Below are 23,041 nucleotides of genomic sequence, written 5' to 3'. Positions count from 1 at the left end.
AGAACAAATATAAAAAGGTGAAGCCGCATCTGTTTTCTTTCTTGCTTTATTTTTAAACATCTTTTATTTGAAGCTTAGAGCATCAAGGCACTATTGTAACATATAAACCGTATGAGCGTCCTACACGTCGAGATGACTGGATGATGAAGACGGTCGACACCACGCACGTCAGACTTCATCTGCACCATGTAGAGAGACCGAAGCTCCTTTAAATACTTATAAAAACGATAGATTTGAGGTTCTAGCTAAGAAAACGATGTGCTCGTGATACTGTTCCTTCTGGTTTCTAGCATTAATACCAACAGAACTCACTGAAAAGTGTTTTATATCCGTGCACCAGGTTACCAAACTGCATGGTGTGTGTGTGTGTGTGTGTGTGTTAAGAGCTTAACCAGGGATGCTGTAGGCATTCTGCCGCAGTAGCTCGTTTCTCTGGTATAAATTCCAGCATGGTGAGGAGGAAGTCGCTGAACTGCGCCGCCTGCTCCAGCGGCCACTCGTACTTCTCCAGCAGCACCTCGAACAAACCCCACGGCTTCAGGTTACTGATGTGCCGCAGCTCGCCTGCACGCGGGAGACAAAAGGACAACCGTGGAGTGCGACCTGACACCGACTACACAAACTCGATGTGACGTAGCAGAATGAAATGAATTAATAGCCACAAAAAAAAATAAAAATTCCCACAGATGCCTAATGCCCAGGTGACTGACATTTCCTCAGTTCATACTGTTCTGTGTTAAGCAGGAAAAGCTCACAGGAGCGCAGATCGAAAAGGAAAAACCTGCCAAACATCATCAGGAGCAGAATAAACACATGTACCAGAGGTGGGAGTAAGTCACACACGTGTGCAAGTCACAAGGAGGTCTCAAGTCATGAATGTCAAGTCAAAGTCAAGTCTTTTTTTAATATTTGTCAAGCAAGTCTCAAATCTCAAATTTGCGACTTAAGTCTGAATTGAGGTGGCTTAGTGGTTAGCACGTTCGCCTCACACCTCCAGGGTCGGGGTTCGATTCCCGCCTCCACCTTGTGTGTGTGGAGTTTGCATGTTCTCCCCGTGCCTCGGGGGTTTCCTCTGGGTACTCCGGTTTCCTCCCCCGGTCCAAAGACATGCATGGTAGGTTGATTGGCATCTCTGGAAAATTGTCCAGTTGTAGTGTGTGATTGCATGAGTGAATGAGTGTGTGTGTGCCCTGCGATGGGTTGGCACTCCGTCCAGGGTGTATCCTGCCTTGATGCCCGATGACGCCTGAGATAGGCACAGGCTCCCCGTGACCCGAGGTAGTTCAGATAAGCGGTAGAAGATGAATGAATTAAGAGTCTGAATCGAGTCTGAGTCTGAATCACATACCTATCTGTCTAATGTTAGGCATCCTATACTGATCTCAGAGTCAGTATAGGATGTTCCACGTTCTCAGAGGACGCTGGTGTGAGTCGAGAGCAGGGGACACTGTGTGGAAGGGGCGGGGCTTCCAGGAGATCGAAGACCAGAAGGAATAAGTTCGGATTCACGTGTCGAGTGTCTCATCGGCCACTGTTTTGTTCGCAGAATGTTTAACAATTAGGAAGTAAACCTCAGTGAACATTATGGCAGTGTAAAATCCAGTGTTACTAATAATAATCAAAAAGAAAAAAAAAAAAAGAATGAAGTCTGAGAAACAGCTTTGGGGGAATTCCAATCGGGAGGCGAGTCGCCATATTCCCTCCTCTCTTAACAGATGAATCGGTTGAGCTCGGGTGTGTTTGCGTGTGATTCACGGCCGACGCGACAGGTGATCGCTCGAGTTACAGACACACTAAACCTCACCAGCAGGAAACGGCAAGCTGCTCAGAGAAGAAGCTGTAAGTTAGACACCAGAGCTTCACATCCACATCCTTTGCTGCTGTGGTAACTGTACGTAATCAGAGCTTCTCTCATCGGGGATCTTCCCTGCACTTGTATTGGGGCTAATAATATCAAGAGGAGCTGTAATCCCAGCTGTTACCTGGTTACATGGTCTTATTTCTGCTGTGTGTAATGAGCGTGTATGAACTTGAAACATTTTATGAGTAGCCTCTTCTCCTGCTTCAGCTTTATTTTCCTGTCTCTGTATATTTGATAAATAACACTGTGTCGGTGGTCTTGTTTATTGATGTTAGTAATAACAGCCACCGATTTTTTTTCCTTTAGCGTTACGTCTCAACACGATTTATTCCATATTTTCCTTAAGATATTACTTTTATATGTTTACAGTGAAATTCGTTCCTGTGGTCGCTCGTGTTAGAGCAGCAATAAGCAGTTTTCTCCAATGCAGTTTGTCACGTTAATATTGTTAAAAAAAAATAAACACCACACGGATTTATAACGGCTGTACGCTGACTGGATCAGGGACACGTGACTGAAACTGGAGCGATACGGAGCGGTCACTCAGGAGCGGGACGCATTTATTGGATAAGCTCGTTCGCTGAGCTCCAGAGAAATTTAGCAGGTCGGCTCACAGGACCGGTTCGTACCACACCGCGACTCCGACTCGGACTGCAGGATAAATTGTGATAAATGTGACAGGCAGAAGATTACACTTCAGTCACTAAAGCCCAAACGCTCTTTCCCTCCTCCGTAACACGGTTCTGGAGCGAGTTCAGAAGCTACAAATGATGAACCAAAGAGCTTTATATAGCAGACGGCGTATACGACAGCGGTACGGCGTTTCCGTTTCCTTGCGCTATCTTACCTCTGTGGTTGAAGTACTCTCGTGAATATCTGCCCGAGAGAGCGAAATGAGTCGGGATGGCACCCAAGAGCTCAGTGACGTGAGCCAAGTGATCTATGAACAAACAAACAAAAACAAAAACAAAATAATAATAGCACACAATACATCTGAACTGTTTTTGGATTGGTTCTGTTATAGAGGTATGAGGGGAAAAAAGGAGCACTGACCTTCATCACGAGTGTAGTCTTCCCCTGAATGCGGCTCAAACAGATAGTCTCCGGTGGCCAACTCAAACGCCTGCGAGACACGACACGTACATCACCATTAAACCCAGCGCCGGTTTCTCTCACGATCCTCTCGTTTTTCCACACTCATGAAGCGTATAAGGCTTAAAAGTGTCGGAAATCTTTGTCACGTTTTTATCCCTGACTTTTCCTAAAGGCTGACGATGAAGACAACCTCCATAAACGCGTATTAAACGTCTCCTCGAAGCGAACGCTCAGCGTCCGCAGTACAAACCATGTGCGAGTCGTTACTATGGAAACGAGCGTTACAGATAATGAATCAACACCTCCTGACCAATCCGAACGGAGAATTCAAAATTGCTTGGGTAATTAACACAACTGGCAGGTTTTTGTCTTCTGAGGTGTAGGTTGTGAAAACGAACATCTCACCATACACGCCGTGCTCCAGATGTCTGCTGGAGGACCGTACTCGGCCCCGATCAGCACCTCCACCGCTCGGTACTGACGTGTCTGAATGTCCTCTGTAAAGTGCTTGTGCTGTGGAGAAAAAGGACAGCAGTGTGAATGTGTGTCTGTTCACAAGAGCCATGCTAGACTGGAATCCACTACATTAGAGAATACCCTGTTAGTGATAGAAGCAAGGGTGGCACTTTGGGAAGACAACAAAAATCAATCAATCAATCACTGATCTTTATATACAGAAGTGTCCCTGAGTTATAAAGGAGGTTTGTACAGTATAATAAACCCATCTGCTAGAAAAACTTTAATGCTGGTGACCTTAAAGTAAAACGGTTAAAGCTCGAAGTATCGTAGTGTACTCAGCAAGAGGATGTCAGAACAACATTATGTTGTTGATGGCAAAGTTAAGATGAGGATGGTGATGATGAAGGAGCAAAAAAAAAAAAAAGGCGAGGCATGTCGCAAGGCAGCGAGGCGGGAACCCAAAATATCGTACCACATACGCTGACGCACAAAATCCCTCTGCCATCGGTGCAGGTGTTGTATGTAACATGGGCACATGGAGGGAGGACAGATTTGGATGTGGATGCGTGTGCGGTACGGTACGATAGACGCTAAGACACGTTACAGCTTTGTTATGCATGTAGGGAGACAATTCTGTTGTTTTTTTCCCCTACAAGGTGCTCTGGCCGTTTCTTATTCTGTAAAAAAATAATTAAAAACCAAAGTTGAAAAAAAAAAAAAAAACCTCCTCAAACTGTTTTGTTCAGGTTCAATTCAACTTTTTTTTACAGTATGAAAAGGAAACAAAAGCTGACAATGTGTTGGGTTTATATTTAATACTCTTCAGATCCCGTTCTTACATTAGACAGGGACTTGTAAACATTTTAGCTTCGTGTTCCTACACACTGATCTAAGCTACACATCTCACTACAAATGTTTTAGCCTCCACAGTGAGAAATCTCCCACAAAACGAAAGCAGATTAAAACGACTGACGCCACGCTGGTTTGCCGAAAGCGCTACGGCGTTAAGATCATAAGATTTAATTAGAATCGAATGTTTTCTTCTATAATGATCTTTTTTTGCTGCGATGCCTAAGGGAAGTCGAGCCCCTCGCTGTAATGAACGATTTCGGCGCACGACGTTCGGTCTGTGTCGAGTCGGGGGCTGAACGATACGATCTCTCGACACTCACCACCCAGCAGGCGTTGCCCAGGTCTGCGATCTTGATGGAGATTTTATCTGCGTTTTGCGGTTCGAGTGGGTTCACCAGGAAATCTGCTGCGCTGAACGCTGTAGCAACAAACATACAACAAACTCGTCCGTTACATGATGACCAAAAATAAGTGATTTATATAGTACAAGTAAGTACAATAAATAAGGATAATTAAGCCACAACATTCTGTTCAGAAAATCTTTTCTTTATAACTAGGGCTTAGGTCTCAGTGAGAGGCACATCATTACATTATTACATATAATATAATACTGACCGTTAGGGGAGATGCCGGATCTCTGGCTGTCCCTCTCTGTGGAGTATCCGGACAGGGTAGAAAGTGCAGACTCGGAGGTAGCAGACAGAATGGAGCTTGACGTGGCAGAGAGAGCAGATCCAGGGCTGGAGAAACGCAGAGGTCCGTAGCCGTTATACCCATCCTCACACCACGATGATCCAGACTCCGGACTACACTTTGTGCCTGGGGCATGATACCCGTTACTGTTCACTGGCAGAGCGAATGAAAGACACAGATTAGAGAGCGTTTTTTTATATACATATATATATATTTTTTTTTGTTTTTTTTATTTAAAGACATTTAAAACCGTTCACATGGTTCTGAATGCTTTGTGGTTTGTTGTTCCAAAAAAAAAAAAAAAAAAACTCTAGTAGAGAAGTAGTCTCGTTTAAACCGGAAATATATTTTAAATCCCTTCAACTCTGCTATTAAAAGAGATTTTATTATCTTATTATTTTTAACAACCCCACTTCCATGTACGTACTGATCTACCGCTTAATCTACTGCCATCACTGTAGCCTCCCTCGTGTCTGTACGCTATTTGGCCGGAAGTATGTGTCCGGCTCAATGTCACACCCGTATGTGTGTCTTCTCAAAACAACCTGTTTGCCTGTTCTCACTCTGTGCATGAGTTTCTGTCTCGTCGGCGTCTTCGCTGAGCTTCCAGAGCGTCCGTGTGTTTCCGCAAATGTCCGTAGCGGCTCCTCCGTCCAGCTCCTCCATCTTCTGCAGGTCCTGCAGCCTCTCGTCGAGCAACCGCTGCTGCCTTTTCGCCTTCCGCTTCAACTTCTTCTTCTTGTTTTTTGACATCTTGCCCATCTGTGAGCACACGCGCGCGCACGCACACACACACACACACACACACACACACACACACACACACACACACACAGCCATTCAGACTAAATTTCAGACACATAAATAAGACTGTAACATCAAATTAAATGTCCAGCTACAGAAGAGAGCCAAACCCAGCTGCAGCAGCAACAAGCTCAAAGGTTCAAACACACGTGTTAGCTTATCAAACTGGAACGCTGTGTTAAGTGCAAGGGCCAGGGAACAGGTTTACATTGTGCAAGATCAAACTGCAGACTAACAGGGTGTGTTAGTTAAATTTTTTTTTAAAAAACAACAAATCAATCAATCAATAACAACAACTTTAGATACTTTAGTCACTGAGCCAATATCTGCTGCTTGATGTTTGCTTCTTTAATCAAACATCTACACACACAAATGTTCAGTGACATAAATGTTAGTCTTAAAAATGAAAAAGTAAGAAAAATAACCTCTGTAAATGTTTCAGCATTGGTGATCAAATGAATGGTTATATTTTGCTCACAATATAAATCACACTCTCTTTTATCACATCTTCATCTCTAGATGTGGCCTGAAGCAGATATTTTAGCTATTTAAGAACCTAAAGAAGCAAACACTGGACTTGATGGACGGAACCCGGTGTAAATATAAAACAGAGCAAATGAAACTTTAATCTAAAACTATTATCTGAATTGCAGCAGTAACCGCTGTATAATTTCTCTGCATGCGATCGACTTCCTCGACAGATGCTGTTTGCACACGCTTATTTTCTACCCATCGCGAATGTGCTCTGTTTATTTTCTCACATCTGCTGGGTCTGAATCCTCGGAGTCCATCGTGAAGGGGCTTTAAGTTTACATTGACGCAGCAAGAACCTAAGAGTGTAGGACACATGACGCCAGCGTGCCATTTCCTGCTCTGGGAATAACCGTCTGAGCTTTGACACGGACCTCTCGGTCCTCCTGACCTGCTGAACCAAAGAGAGGCAGACAGAGTTTACAAGTCACTGCTGCAACAGCCTGATTTAGCAAGGCATGCTGGGAATGCCAGTTGACCGCCAGAGCAAATTCCGGCTCACAGAAATAGAGCCTGTAGCGTCTGACGATCGTTTGAGCACAAATCCACACTCCAAAATCTAGTGGAAAACCTTCCCAGCAGAGTGAAGCTTCTATTCATCCAAGTGACCACAAAGACTAAGGGTGCCAATAATTCTGGAGCTTATTGATATTAGTTTAGATCGGTTTACGTGACGTGCGCGATCGTATAGTAGATTATTTGAAATAAAGTAAGATTTCGATGGAGTTTATGTAACTTATATAAATATAAATGTAAACAGAAGCAGTGTTCAGATCTTCACATCTCAGAGTGTCCTGTGTACTTTAGTGAGTAATGAACTACAAGTGAGATCACTGAGGAGTTAATAACTAAGTATGACGTACCATCCAGATTAGGACATGCCAAGCGTTTCAGTAACGTGTTAATGGCACCGCGGATCAGACCCCGGTTTACTCTCAGCGTAAGTGCATTTTGTGAAATTACTCCTTTCAGCTGAAGCTTTGTGTCGTCGCTCCTGCCATGTCCTGTCTTACTAAAGTACTGAAACCATGTGAAAGCAGGTTAAAGGATGGCTTCAGACACGTAGGGTGACTCCAAAAAAAAAAAAAAAAAGGACAATATAAACCGGACTGCTACAAACGTATTTAACATAATAGTTATAGACTTAGTTTGATTGCATGCTGTTAAAAAAAATAATAAATCATCGACAGAGAAGCGTGACTAGTTATTATCATTATTTTAGCTTGAACAGCACAAAGTGTTTGTCCTCTTACACCTCAGCCGTTTTCTAGCTATTACATTATTTATCAACATTTAAAAAAAAAAACTCACTATAGAAGAATAACATGTTTATTATAAGCCATAGATTATATCGCGTGTAAGCTGTTACTATAGAAACCATAATGTATTAGAACCAGATTCATTGGATGACGGGGCTGCTGTTATTGATCGATCAGATTCTAAAGTGGACAGCACTGAGGTTTTAATAATAATAATAATAATAATAATAATAATAATAATAATAATAATAATAATAAAGCTAATAAAACTGTGAAATTTTCCAACACTAGCCGTGTTCAGCAGTAAGAGACACCCAACCCATCAAAATCAGTGATTCTGGGTGTGTAGGCATGCAGGGATTCCAGTGCAACAAAGCCTAGAGTAAGTGTGGAGTGTGTTTGTGTGTGTGTGTGTGTGTGTGTGTGTGTGTGTGTGTGTGTGTGTGTGTGTGTGTGTGTGTGTGTGTGTGTGTGTGTGTGTGTGTGTGTGTGTGTGTGTGTGTGTGAGAGAGAGAGAGAGAGAGAGAGAGAGAGAGAGAGAGAGAGAGAGAGAGAGAGAGAGAGGGAGAGGGAGAGAGGGAGAGAGAGAAAAGCAGGGAGAGACAAAGAAAGAGACAAAGAGAGACAGAGAGAGAGAGAGACACACACACACACACACAGAGAGAGAGAGAGAGAGAGAGAGAGAGAGAGAAAAAGCAGGGAGAGACAAAGAAAGAGACAAAGAGAGACAAAGAGAGAGAGACAGACACAGATAGAGGCAGAGAGAGAGAGAAGCAGGGAGAGACAAATAAAGAGACAAAGAGAAAAAAGAGAGACAGAGCGAGAGAGAGAGAAAGAGGCAGATAGAGAGAGAGAGAGAGAGATACACGCAGACGGGGGGGGACAGAGAGAGAGAGAGGGGCAGAGAGATATAGATGCAGAGAGAGAGGGGGGGCAGAGAGAGAGAGAGAGAGAGAGAGAGAGAGAGAGAGAGAGAGAGAAGCACAGACAGAGACAGAGAGAGAGACAGAGAGATATAGATGCAGAGAGAGAGGGGGGGCAGACACAGAGAGAGAGAGAGAGAGAGAGAGAGAGAGAGAGAGAGAGAGAGAGAGAGAAGCAGGGAGAGACAAAGAAAGAGACAAAGAGAAAAAAGAGAGACAGAGAGAGAGCGAGAAAGAGGCAGATAGAGAGCGAGAGAGCGAAAGAGGCAGATAGAGAGAGAGAGATACACGCAGACGGGGGGGGACAGAGACAGAGAGAGAGGAGCAGAGAGACAGAGAGAGAAACAGAGAGATATAGATGCAGAGAGAGAGGGGGGGCAGACAGAGAGAGAGAGAGAGAGAGAGAGAGAGAGAGAGAGAGAGAGAGAGAGAGAGAGAGAAGCACAGACAGAGACAGAGAGAGAGACAGAGAGATATAGATGCAGAGAGAGAGAGAGAGAGAGAGAGAGAGAGAGAGAGAGAGAGAGAGAGAGAGAGAGAGAGAGAGAGAGAGAGAGAAGCACAGACAGTGACAGAGAGAGAGACAGAGAGATATAGATGCAGAGAGAGAGGGGGATGGCAGACAGAGAGAGAGAGAGAGAGAGAGAAGCACAGACAGAGAGACAGAGGTTACAGCAAACTCATGTGACTGCACCAGGGAGAAACAGAACACCTACAGGATCACCTCACAGACGCAGGCACTGCTCTTAACCTACCTGTTTGTCCCTTGGAGCCGTGCTAACTGCCGTCAGAAGAGGAGGAGAAAAGATAGGAGGTAGGGGACAGAAAACCACGATGATGGAGGGGAGGGGGGAGAGAAAGAGAGGAGAATAAATAAAAAAAGAAAACAGAAAAAAAAAAAAAGAACAGGACACAGTTAGAAAGCAAACAGAGACAGATAGGAAATGAAAATGACTGGAATATTCACCAAGAGCACAGCAGCACCAGAGACACAAAGATACAGCATGCACATCAATCACATCTTCATCTGATTCACAACAGAAGCTCAATAAACCAAAGCAAGTCTGCAAATTCTGGCCCCTTTGTAACAACTCCAGGTAAGTGATCATCAGAGGGTCAGCGGTGTGTAGGAGAATAATCCAACAGGGATTGTTTGGGTCACGTGCTCATGGATTGAACAGAAGACAAAAACACTTCCTGATGAGAACTGACCAAACCGCATTAACAGTTACACGAACACTCCACCTGAAATACACGAATACTGAAATAGTTCTGATGCTGCGGTTTATTTAAGAATCCCGATGCAGAAATCCGACACAGAGGTTTGTGTACATACTGGACTCCCAGAATGCAAATGCACCTATAGGACACATTCGCTCTCGGTTACAGCGACTCGGCTAGTCGGCGGAGGTGTCTGAGCGGAGCGTACGGACGAGAAGGTGAGAACCCGGAGAGACGGAAGGGCGGCATTGTGGGTAATTTAATAACCGTTTCATGTCCATGATAGGAGCTGAACCCATTACAAACTCAATCCTTATTGAACTGAAAGACCGCATGCTTATTATCACAAAATATGGATATGATATGAAAAAAAAAAAATCAATAAATACTAATTAGAACACTTTGAATGGAAATGTTGAAGCGATTTTAAATGGGATTCATTAACAAGCAATGATGGAAAATCTTTAGATCGGTTCCCATTAGGAAGTGTTTTATAACAAGGGGATAAAATACCACTTTATAAAATTACACGCAGTGTTTTATAAAACTGTTCATGTCATAACTGGACACAAATGGAGCTTAAGCACGGGTGTGTGCATGTGTGTGTGTGTGTGAGAGAGAGAGACAGAGAGAGAGAGAGCGAGAGAAAGAGTGAGAGAGAACGAGTGAACAAGAGCGAGCAAGAGAAAGAGAGAAAGAAAAGTGTGAGAGAGAGAGAAAGAGTGAGTGAACAAGTGAGAGAGTGAGCGAGCGAGACAGAGCGAGCGAGAGAAAGAAAGAGAGAGAGAGAGAGAGAGAGCAAGAGAAAAGTGTCAGAGAGAGAGAGAAAGAGAGAGAGCAAAAGAAAAGTGAGTGTGAGAGAGAGAAAGAGTGAGTGAGCGAGTGAACAAGTGAGTGAGTGAGAGAGTGAGCGAGCGAGAGAGAGCGAGCGAGAGAAAGAAAGAGAGAGAGAGAGAGCAAGAGAAAGAACAAAGTGTCAGAGAGAGAGAGAAAGAGAGCAAAAGAAAGAGAGAAAGCAAGAGAAAGAAAAAAGTGTGAGAGAGAGAGAGAGAGAGAGAAAGAAAGAGAGAGCAAGAGAAAGAAAAAAGTGAGTGTGAGAGAGAGAGAGAGAGTGAGTGAGCGAGTGAACAAGTGAGTGAGTGAGAGAGAGCGAGTGAGAGAGAGCAAGCAAGAGAAAGAAAGAGAAAGAGAGAGAGCAAGAGAAAGAAAGAAGTGTGAGAGAGAAAGAAATAGGGAGAGCAAGAGAAAGAAAAAAGTGAGTGTGAGAGAGAGAGAAAGAAAGTGTGAGTGAGCGAGTGAACAAGTGAGAGAGTGAGCGAGCGAGAGAGAGCGAGCAAGAGAAAGAAAAAAAAAGTTTGAGAGAGAGAGAGAGAGAGAGAAAGAGAGCAAGAGAAAGAGCAAAACAGAGAGAGAGAGAAAGAGAACATAATCAAATGAAAGCGTTAGTGTTACACTCTAGTGATTACCTAATTGCAAAGACTGAACTCATGATCAATTTTGTGAGTAATGTATTTGATGAAAGCGAAGTCGATCTCTGTGTATTTACACTCCAGTCACAGATTGTTGTTTACTTCTATCAAAGATCCATTCAGAAATGTAATCACAGCTCTACATCACTGATAACAGGACAAGCTTTGATAAATAACGGGTTAGACCGCGCCTGCGTTTGCACTCAATTAAAACGACTCGTTTTAATTACGCTAGGTGGGAATTATTTATAGGCTACGGTGCAGAGAAACGCTTTTATTAAACTCTACAGAAGCGGAGTAACCATAGCGACAGCCGTATAATTGGTATGTTGGGGGGCATTTAAAAAAAAAATAAAAAAAAAGGCTTACAATTAAAATGGTGACAAGGTTTGAATTTAGATAATTAAACATATACAAATCTTTTATCGTTAAAAACCGGTGATTAGTCGTCTAGCGAGGTAACGGCTAACAAAGCCCAGATATAGACAAATCATTTTTGCTGAATTTGTGTACATTGTACAGTCCAGAGCTAAACTTTACAGCTGTGTTATTTTATAAGTAAACTATCCCTCGGAATATTACATTAATAATACACGTATTCGGTTTCGGACCCTGTGTCAAATATAAATATAGCGAATAGTGAGCGACTGCTTCGTATAAGACGCCGTGCGCTTTACCAGAGGAACCGGATGGAGGCGGAGCCCCGGTTTTCTGCCACAGCGTAGCCTCTGCAGCCAAGCGCCTCACGTACACGTCCGTCACGTCCAGCAGAATGTTCTCCGGCTTGATGTCTGTGTGAATGATCTTACACTTGGTGTGCAGGTAATCCAGACCTTGCAGGACCTACGCAGAAGACGGCAGAGTTGAACCGTTTTTTTCCCCCCAAAAAATATCATGGCACATTTCTGTAAATTTCTCAAATTACCAAATCCACAGTTTTCAATAACCAGAAACCAAATCCCATGTTTTGCACGTTATGTTGAATTAAAAACGGAAAGATATCACAAGGGTTCTTTACATTTCCACGTTCTGCGACGTCTTGACGAATCGGCGTGTCCGGAGGTGCCGCGTGGCCCGGTGTTAGATCTGTTTTCGTTCGATGCACACGAGGACACCGAACCTTCCCTCTCTTAAATAAATGCTTTCAAATTATGCCAACTGTGTGGCTCGTCAGTTTAGTCGAGGTGACGACGCGTTACGCAAATTATTTTCATGAAGCCTATATTTTACACCAAAATCATTATGGACCTCGTGTGTGTGGGCATGTGGTAGCCTAGTGGTTAAGGTGTCGGGCTACCAATCGGAAGGTTGTGAGCTCAATCCCAGGTCCACCAAGCCGCCACTGCTGGGCCCATGTGCAAAACCCTTAACCCTCAATTGCTCAGTTGTATTAAAAAAGAGATAATGTAAGTTGCTCAGGATAAAGGCGTCTGCCAAACGCTGGAAATGTAAATGTAAATGTGACTGGAAGCGGCTTTGGGGGGTTAATAAATATAGGAAATTCTCCTAACTGTAAACAAATTGTCCCCTAATACCAAAATCCCATCACTCATCTCGAGCCTAGTACTTAATCAGACTAAACTAAAGATAAAGAGCCCCGTATAGAATGAATACTAATGGGATTTTAACTAATCAATGTTTAAAATAAAGACTAATTTGTTTTTCTAAACTGTAGATTTATTCATTTATTCATTCATCTTCTACCGCTTATCCGAACTACCTCGGGTCACGTGGAGCCTGTGCCTATCTCAGGCGTCAACGGGCATCAAGGCAGGATACACTCTGGACGGAGTGCCAACCCATCGCAGGGCACACACACACACACTCATTCACTCACACAATCACACATTAGGGACAATTTTTCCAGAGACGCCAATCAACCTACCATGCATGTCTTTGGACCGGGGAGGAAACCGGAGTACCCGGAGGAAACCCCCGACGCACGGGGAGAACATGCAAACTCCACACACACAAGGTAGAGGCGGGAATCGAACCCCCAACCCTGGAGGTGTGAGGCGAACGTGCTAACCACTAAGCCACCGTGCCCCCACTGTAGATTTAATTATTTTAAAATATTCCAAAATATCAAGTTTATATCCACAAAGTGGTAAAATGAAGAAAAAAAATGATGATCACGATGATCGATGTTAAACTTTGTGAGTTGTGTGTCGAACACGGAGGCGTACCTGACGGAGGATGCTCTTCACGCACACCAGCGGCAGCCCCATGTAGTTGGACTTGATGATCCATTTAAGCAGCTGGTGCCCGAGCACCTCCAGCACCATACACACATCTTATTATTCAGAGAGTCAAGGTAATTAGTGTCCTGCCCATGCGCATGTTTAATAACGGGGGTTAAAGTCGAGTTATTAGACTAACAGGCTCGCATGAAATCTACAGAAAGAGCTCTCGAGTGAGTAAGGAGTACTGCAGGATACGGACGCCGTTGGTTCCGGATATCTTGAAATCGTCGATGAGCTGGACGATCATCTCCCTTTTAGGGTCTGTTGGGTCGCTGTCTCGAACCTGTTCAACGGGAGGAGGGAAAAATTAGACGTGCCATTTGATCTTCTGATAAACAGTATAGATGGAGTCAATTTAAATGAACTAGATTATCGCTTCTCTCAACATTAGTTTCCTCAGCAGCCTCTCTTTCTAACTCTCTCTCGATTAATAACACTAAACGATGCGAATGCTAAATAAACGTTTCCTTACAGATAATATAGACATCAGTCTATAACAGCGACATCATTTTATTCTCGGTTTGTGTGTAACATCTGCCATACGAAGTTTCTGTGAAGGAGTCGTTACTTTAAAAACAATAACTTATTACCTGAACAAACAAGAACATATAAGATAAAGATAAAAACCCACAGACTATAAGAATCGAGAACTTGACGGCACAGAGGCACGAGTATAAGAAGCCACAGGGTTCCCCATTCTCTAAATCAATGATGTACATAATTGTGTGGTTCAGCTGTATAAGTCGAGTCACCAGACAGCAGTTGTGATCAATGAGGAATATAGAAAATCTATTACTCCCACTTACAGTGCACTGAGAGTTACACTGCTGTTCTTCCCAAGTGGTTATGAATGGGATTTGGACATGACCTACCGCTGGCCTACTGAGGATCTACTGATGAAATACTGGTGGATTACTGATAATCTACTGGTGGCCTACCGATGACCTACCGATAATCTACTGATAACCTACTGATGAAATACTTGTGGCCTATCGATGGCCTACTGATGGCCTATTGATGGCCTATTGATGGCCATGGTTTAGCAGAGCCATCATGTTTGATTAAAAAATAAATAAATAAATAAAATAAAATAAAATAAAATAAAAAAAGATTAAACGGTTCACACTTACACATTTCAGTAATTTAATCTCATCCAGTGCCGTCTCTGTGTAATGTGGCGCACTCTTAACCACCTTCAGTGCCACGAATCTCTTCCTCCTAGACACACAAATAACAACAATAAAAGCTAAAATTTACAGAAAAGTATACATCAAGTATTCAGATTGATTTTTAATGAAGCTTATGGAATGCAGACCAGATATTTCAGTCTTAGTCTTTCGGTATGCTACCCATCAGTCTGCAAATGTCTGAATTTAATGCAATAAGAAACCCATGACGGCCGAGGCGTAAACCGCTACTCAGTAGAGAAAATCAGCAGGTTAATAACATGCATCATCTGAACAAAAGGAAAACAGACATAGCCTACGGCAAAATACAGAAGTCTGTCAGCGGAGTTGAACCGGATCCCACCTTGGAGCTTAGCCGTGAACCGGTTAGATAATGAGCCGCCGCCATCGTACCGTTTAATCTCATTAAGATTTAGCTCATTAACTCAAAGGATTCCACTTCACGATGTTCGCAGGTGCTAACATGAACATATGAAGGGAATTGCACCATACATACCTAGCACATGTCTGTGGATGAGACAGTGTAGAGATTCAAGCTGCAGTCAGAAGACATTTGGTTTTACTAAACAGCCAGTGGTGTGTGTATAGTCTTACTTTATACAGCTGAAGCAAATCACGACTTGAAAAAGGAAAAAAAAAAAACTACTTGTCTGGCCAAATAAAAAATAAAATTGTACACTATAATCTTCTTCTTTAGGTTTTGCCACAGCGAATCCTTGGCATCCTCGACTCTCGCACCAAATACCTTCATGTCCTCATTTAACACATTGACCTCTTACCTGACAGCTCCATCTCCAACATCCTTCTACCAATATAACCATCTCCCTCCTCTGTACATGTCCAAACCATCTCAATCTATCCTCTCTGACCTTGTCGCCAACCTGATCCGTCCCTCTGATGTGCTCGTTCCTAATCCTGTCCATCCTCGTTACTCCACATCCTCATCTCTGCTACCTCCATCTCTGCCTCATGTCTTTTCCTCACCTACAGTCTCTAACCCAACTCTACATCAGAGCTGCTCTCACTACTGTCTTCTACACATTTCCTTCGATTTTTGCTGACGCTCTTCTGTCACACAACAAAAATTGACAATATCTTCAATATGCAATTAAGAAAAAAATTAAATGCTGCTGCAGTGCTCACTGCACACATTGTGAGTTTATGGTTACCGATCTGTAAACCGTCACAAACACACAAATACTCATCGTTCCTTGTAAACTCTCAGCTCGATAAACGGAACGCATTTTCCACATCACGCGTCCTTTCCCCTTCGGTGAGTTACATTTCCTGATAGAAAAACTCTTTCAGCTTTTGTGTTACACGGCTTTATATGAAACTGTCGATTTTTCAGGAGTCTCAAACTTAATCTGGAACATCTAATGATTTGTGATTTTAACACATACGGTACTGTGAAGATGTTTTAGGCACTTGAAAATAACTGAAGAAAATCTAATTACTATCTATCTATCTATCTATCTATCTATATATATATATATATCTATATATCTATATCTATATCTATATCTATATATATACATACATACACATATACATATATACATATATATATAAATAATCTCGTCGCTGTCAGGCGGAAACCTCGTATGTCCAAATTTGGTCAATTTCATATTTTTTCACATATCGATGCTATTGGTCAGTCCCCACGTGGGTCTGTTATTTTTACAAGTTATTAACCAATCTAAAGTCTTGAAAATAGCTTTGTGCTCGTCTGAGGACAGGAATTTAGCGCAAGACAATCCACTGCAACGCGGACTAAACCCTGTGCACTGCAGATAAGGTACGGCGTTTTTTTTAATTTCCTGAAAAATAACGGTTTTGGAGATACGAGGATTCCGCCTGACAGCGACGATATATATATTTTCCCCCCATGGCCTCACTTAGAATTTGCACAGATTTACAAGGAAATATTTTATAAGCTGGTAGGTTTCACTGAACATCTTGAAGAACCTGAGACGGTTTTTCTGGAGACGTTTTTGATCTAGCAGCCTAGCAGCCTTCATGATGTGCTTTAGTCTGTATAACGTGTTACCTCCTTCACTAACTAACCGATATTTTCCTGTAGATTTTTTTTTTATTATGCCTAAGCGCAGCATTAACAGTGAAATGAATAGCAGGATACTGACATGAATGTGATTAGTGATGGACTAGCACAGTTTAGAGCGGATTACTCACTGAAGATCCCAGCAAAGCCACACGGTAGAGAAGTGACCCCACCCGAGCTTCCTGACTACGTGATATCTGCCGTTAAACAGGTCTCCGATCTTCACTGGGTAATAACCTCCTATAGGGCAGATAATTAAAATAAATAATGACAATGAACCATAATAATAAACAGTAATAACATTTTATAAACGTTATATTTTTACACCGGATTCCAACCGGAACCTGAGGTGCTTGTAGGCATTTAATTAATCTCTGAAAGATTTCTGTCGTACATGAGGAATAAAACAGTTCAGGATGTGCTGTTATTAGAAATTGTATTTATTTGTTTATTTATTTATCTATCCATGGTAACAGTAACTCCACTTCATGTCGGTCGCATATAACTATCCCCTCTTTGTGCCTTGTCATGTTTTATTCCTTGTATATCAGAGTTATAAATAGTGACTTACATCTCCGCTGGTAATGTAACATGCAGCAAGAAGTTGGTGTACTCGTGTAATGGCTGTAAGACACGCTTTGATGTATTGCTCATCTGTCTGTGTGTGACACGAGCATTTCAAACTCAAATCTCAAACAAAGCGCCATCGAATCAAATGACGGTGTTTCTACATTATTTCTCTGGCAGTCCATCTCATATATTTATGGAAAAACTAGTCGGTCTGCAGACGTCCAGGTGACACTTGTTGGTGTTTACTGTACCTTTGCAGTAGTCTGCAGGATTCTCCTGCTCTTCGTCGTCTGAGCCGAGGAGTTCTGCTGGGGGAGGTGTAAAATCGGGTGGGGGCGGACTGAGAGCCTGAGGCGGGGATGTCGGATTGGATAGGAAAGTCTGAGTGGGAGGAGTTATAGAGAAAGCAGAAGGTAGGCCCAGTGAAGGAGGTATGGAAGCGCTAGATGTTTCTGGTGATGACAGTATGTAGGGAGAAGGAAGAGTTGTCACGGGGACCGAGATCGGGGCTGAGTGGTGGACAGGCGCTATGGGTTGGAGGTCTGAGTCTACTGGCTGAAGGTCTGGAGCTACAGCTTGGAGATCTGGAGCCACAGGCTGGAGGTCTGGAGGACTTTGGGAGAGATTCAGAGAAGGGGATGGTGGTGTGTCTGGGGGAGTGGTGGCTCTGTGAATAGTAAGGATGTGGCACACTTCATCTGAGCTCTGGATCTGGGGACTGTGATTGGGACAGACAGACAGACAGACAGACAGACAGACAAAGCAAATCTATTAGACAACTATGTAAAATCTGCGTGTCAAACTTATTGAGTGATTTACTGATGTTCAGTAGACTGATAAAACATAACCAGCTCCTGTTAAATGTGTTTGTTTGTCACAATTTAATCAGGACGTTACAAAAATAATAAACCCTGGGGAGAAAACTCAAAAGCTTTAAGAACATTAACACATTTTGTCAGGAGTAAATATTCTGTTTACAGCTTTGAGCTTGATTAGTAGTCAACGTTCTTCCTAGTGGAAGAACTTTTGTTTTCAAATCTTCCAAATCAGTTAAGGTCTAAAGGACCTTAGGATTCTTTCACATCCATGCAGGGACCAAATAGCTATAAGTATGACATCTCTCAGTGTTTTCCTTCATATATAAAGCTTAACCAGTCAGTTTTTATCTGTCATGGTCCTGAAGGCATCTCTACTATTCGATACTCCAACAATATAAAATACTTTTTTAAAATCCTTATATAAATTATTTGCTATGGGATGAATCATAACCTTACAAAAATTAGAAACAAGGAAAAGAGGAAAACGTTGTGAGCCGCCGAGACACTGGATGAGCTCCGCTGTTCAGCTTGATTTAAAATCGTTTTCACACCAGCATGCACACTACTTCTTCTTCTCTTCCCTCCACGCAGTACTTCGTATCCGACAGACATCATAACGAAATACGCTATAGAGATAAAAGCAATTACTATTTCCATAGTTACGGTGACTACTCTGATTGATGGGCCATCGTAATCTTCACTGAGGTTTCTGGAATTAGGTACGTTTTATAGAAAACTGTTAGAAATCAGACACTGATTAGACGGAATAGTGACTTCTGGAGTGTAGACATTGCTTAGGGATCTCATAGCTCAAGGTAAGACAATCTTGTAAGGGATTTTACAATATGGTAATATTCCAACAGTGCTACCAAGAAAACCGTAGCTTAATAAGTTTAGCAAATAATTAGATGAATAAAGCCCTTGTGCATAACGGTGGAAGAGATGGCTGGGTTTTCTTTTTTCCACGACGTGTCCCAAGCACTATTAAGAAAGCAGAAAGCATTAAACAACTGCTCTTTCCACTATGGGGAATCTTTTAATATGTGGGTTTAATTTGCTTTTGGTCTAGATCAGGTCATTATCAGGTATCGCTGTAACACATGGGAATCGGTAAAGGCAGTCGTGGCCTAATGGTTAGAGAGTCTGACTCGTAACCCGAAGGTTGTGGGTTCGAGTCTCGGGCTGGCTACAACTGAGGTGCCGTTGAGCAAGGCACCGAACCCCCCCGCAAATGCTCCCCGGGCGCCGCAGCATAAATGGCTGCCCACTGCTCCGGGGTGTGTGTTCACGGTGTGTGTGTTCACTGCTGTGTGTGTGTGCACTTTGGATGGGTTAAATGCAGAGAACGAATTCTGAGTATGGGTCACTGTACTTAGCCGTATGTCACGTCACGTCACATTTAAACGTTGTTAATGCTGACACATCTGCTACGGAATAAAATCAAATAATCAGGAAATTACGCAGATACATCCTGAACTTTCTTGATTCTACTTCCTATTTAATTACAGTACTGGCAATAAGTAGGATAACATCTTAGTTTAATATTAAGACAAATAAAGCTACTCATTCAAGAATCATTCAATTCTGATGAAAAAATAACAAGTACAAACACAATGATGGCGAACTTAGTGCTCGGTTATTATTATATATTCATTCATTCATTCATTTTCTACCGCTTATCCGAACTACCTCGGGTCACGGGGAGCCTGTGCCTATCTCAGGCGTCATCGGGCATCAAGGCAGGATACACCCTGGATGGAGTGCCAACCCATCGCAGGGCACACACACACTCTCATTCACTCACGCAATCACACACTACGGACAATGGTAGGTTGATTGGCATCTCTGGAAAATTGTCCGTAGTGTGTTATTATATATTATTAAACATTATTATTGGTATAGAAATCTTCCAATCCAAATATCTTCCAATTCTGTCTTTCAGTCTTTACTTTTTAGCTTCATTTCATGTTCTCAGCCGTCTGCGCTCTTGACCTTTTATGGAGCTTTGTGGGCGTCGCTACATGCAAATCATGCATTTTGGGAACGCGCATTTCACTGTACAGGTGCTCAAAATCCACATGCACGTTCAAAGAAAACCAGTCTTTTAGAATCTATAAACCAAGCAGAAAGGTTTAGTTCAGTTTATTTTACGCAAACATTTATATACCACTTTTTTTAGACGAATTACTTCTATAATGGTCATAAACCTACAAACACCCTTATAGACCAATCCTGTTGTTTGTTCCCCTTTTAATACAGCAGTAATACCAGAGCTCTGACTGTAACCCTGTGATTTCAATTTTGTATTTTGATACCAAAAATCCTTTTAAATACCAAGCCTATTTTTTTTTTTTTTTTTATGAAATCTTCTGTTGCGGTCAAGATCATTCGCTTGTGGAAAACAATTCATCAGTGAATCAAAACAATCCAGAGTCTTAAAGGTGCGGTACACGATGTTTGAAAGCCAATGTTGACATTTGAAATCACCAAAACAATCACGCCCCTAACCCAAATGGGTGTCACCCCTGTTTTGATAGTTCCGCCCCACACATACATACGTAACCCAGGCAACTATTATGGCGGAACCTGCTGGGGCAGCTGACCGAGGGTATATTTTTTATCAATAAATGAACACAATGAGTAATACTATGGTAATACAAATGTGTTTTTGTAGTACTGTGCGAAAGGTTTAGCTCCGTTTCACGCGGAAGACAACGTTCAGTTCTCTCCAGCGCTGGAAAGCTGATCCTATATTAACACGGGTCCTGCTTCTTGCCTTATCGTAAGCCTTTTATCGCTTTTCGTTTTTATCCGCCATGTCAATGTTTCAATCGCTTTCGGCGAATGTCACACATGCGCACTGAACACTCTCTCCGCCACATATTGACAAGACACGCCCCTTTCTGCTCATTGGCTACACGTTTGTTTTGTTTGTCGGCCCGACCATCAAACATCGAGCACCCCAACTTTAAAGCAGTGTTCTGTCCTGATACTCCTGTGATACTCACCATCTGAGCACCTCTATTTATTTTAATGTATATTCTACAACATTATGAGTCACATGTGCTCCAGATTAGTCTGACTGTGCTGTTCACACGTATTGTTCAGGTTACATTAAAATAGACAGAGATGGAGAGAAGGGGAGGGCATGAGTCAGTGTGCATATGTGGTGAAGTGAGTCCCCTCCACCGCCTGGAGGTATTTTTAGCACACTCATACACAGCAAAAAAAAAAAAAAAAAAAAGTAAAAATCTGGGACATGTCCTTATAAATGCGTGTGTGTCTGTGTGTGTGTGTGTGTGTGTGTGTGCGTGTGTGTGCGTGTGTGTGTGAGAGAGAGAGAGAGAGAGAGAGAGAGAGAGAGAGAGAGAGAGAGAGACAGAGTGAGTGAGTGAAAGTGTGTGTGAGAGAGTGTGTGTGAGAGTGTGTGTTGTATGGATACTTACCCGAGCTCCACACTAGAAATCACCTCTGTGGTCGCTTTGCGATGTTTCTTTTTCTTCTTCGGCTTTTTTGTTCTGTTGCTCTGCGGGATTGTGTTACCGCTGGACACTGTCATCATTTACACACACACACACACACACACACACACACACACACACACACAGTGTTAGTACCGTTAGCTCACTGCATAGCCCTGTCACACTAGGCTCTGTCCCGAATCGGTTCCGTACACCAGACGACGTGCACTAGCTATGACGTGATCGCCTGCACTTCTACCCCTACGTAGGGCACAACTATAGTGCGCACAGCGCTGTTTGAGATTCTACCCCGTGTAGCGGCGAACTAAGACACTGACAGCCTCAAGGAATAATCTAATCTACAAAATATGCCCGGTTTAAATCGGCATACTTGCTTATTTTAACGTTTCATCATCATTTGTCAGATCATCGTGAAGAATTAATAGACGCTGCGCAAAGCTTCACATGCTAAGCTAACTAGCTCGCTAATGAAGCGCTAGCCTGTGCCTATGCTAAGCTAACTAGCTCGCTAATGAGGCGCTAGCCTGTTCGCATGCTAAGCTAACTAGCTCGCTAATGAAGCGCTAGCCTGTTCGCATGCTAAGCTAACTGGCTCGCTAATGAAGCGCTAGCCTGTGCCTATGCTAAGCTAACGAGCGCTCTAATGAAGCGCTAGCCTGTTCACATGCTAAGCTAACTAGCATGCTAAGCTAACTAGCTCGCTAATGAAGCGCTAGCCTGTGCATATGCTAAGCTGCTGGCTGAGATTTTCATAGTAAACATATAAAACGACTAAAGCAACGCCGACACAACGGTTTGGTTGAAAACAACACTGTATATGTAGAAAAAAACGACGTAAAGTGTTTGTTTTTAAAAAGTCTCACCGTCGGTCGATATCATCGGGACAGCTGTCACCGCGCGCACGCGTTTCTTGGGCTCAGTTCGCGCATGCGCAGTGGGAGAAGGCTGAGGAGAGACAGGTGGGTCTGTGGGCCATTAATAAATGTGTTTTATAACCACATGAGTAATGACAGGCCATATGCACATCCATCCATCCAAAATAAGGAGACAGAAGTGAACACAGCTAAGACACTCAATTAGAAACACGTTCATTTATGCATACAGGTTTGTCTCAAAGTGCTGCTCCTGCTTACACTGGGCATTTAAAATAGACAAGAAAAAATAATGAAGCAGAAGCCTTTAATTAAAATCCCACAAAAACAGTTCACAGTTTGTTATTAAAAATGATTACGGATCAAATTATTAATATCAATATCCGAGATAGATTAATAGATTAATGTAGATTAATATCAGAGAAGGGAGGAAACCAGAGAACCCAGAGAAGAAGCTAGTAACCAGGATTGGGTTCAGGATTGAACCTCAGACGTCAAAAATGTGAGGCAGCGTCACTAGTTACTGCTCCGCCATCTTCTTTTTTGTATAGCGCTTTTTACAATTCACATTGTCACAAAGCAGCTTTACAGAACATAAACAGAACAAAAGGTTATTATAAATAATAAAATAAAGATTTAT

The 23,041-nt window shown here is 42.7% G+C and overlaps 1 protein-coding gene across 1 annotated transcript; it reads right to left on the bottom strand.

Moving 5' to 3' along the window:
* Positions 1 to 33: 33 nt before the first annotated feature.
* srpk3 (SRSF protein kinase 3) lies at positions 34 to 22,502 on the bottom strand. Its single transcript, XM_060880837.1, has 16 exons — positions 22,393 to 22,502; positions 21,494 to 21,599; positions 17,481 to 17,947; positions 16,791 to 16,899; positions 14,541 to 14,628; positions 13,606 to 13,693; positions 13,354 to 13,460; positions 11,845 to 12,010; positions 9,233 to 9,258; positions 5,524 to 5,722; positions 4,883 to 5,113; positions 4,588 to 4,685; positions 3,362 to 3,469; positions 2,915 to 2,984; positions 2,709 to 2,801; positions 34 to 564 (listed from the first exon to the last, which is right to left on the bottom strand). Exons 1-16 carry the CDS (start codon positions 22,406 to 22,408, stop codon positions 380 to 382), a joined length of 2,157 nt encoding a protein of 718 aa, XP_060736820.1. The 5' UTR covers positions 22,409 to 22,502; the 3' UTR covers positions 34 to 379.
* Between the last annotated feature and the right edge of the window lie 539 nt (positions 22,503 to 23,041).

Source organism: Tachysurus vachellii, chromosome 11, assembly GCF_030014155.1.
Source record: "Tachysurus vachellii isolate PV-2020 chromosome 11, HZAU_Pvac_v1, whole genome shotgun sequence".
NCBI lineage: Eukaryota > Metazoa > Chordata > Actinopteri > Siluriformes > Bagridae > Tachysurus > Tachysurus vachellii.
This window is presented reverse-complemented; position numbering and strand designations above follow the sequence as displayed.

What these genes read in the sequence shown, in the direction of transcription:
- srpk3 (XM_060880837.1), bottom strand. An exon ending in TCTGGAGCACGGCGTGTATG is followed by an intron (nt 2,985 to 3,361) that starts GTGAGATGTTCG and finishes CGTGTCTCGCAG; the next exon opens with GCGTTTGAGTTGGCCACCGG. An exon ending in AGACTACACTCGTGATGAAG is followed by an intron (nt 2,802 to 2,914) that starts GTCAGTGCTCCT and finishes GTTTGTTCATAG; the next exon opens with ATCACTTGGCTCACGTCACT.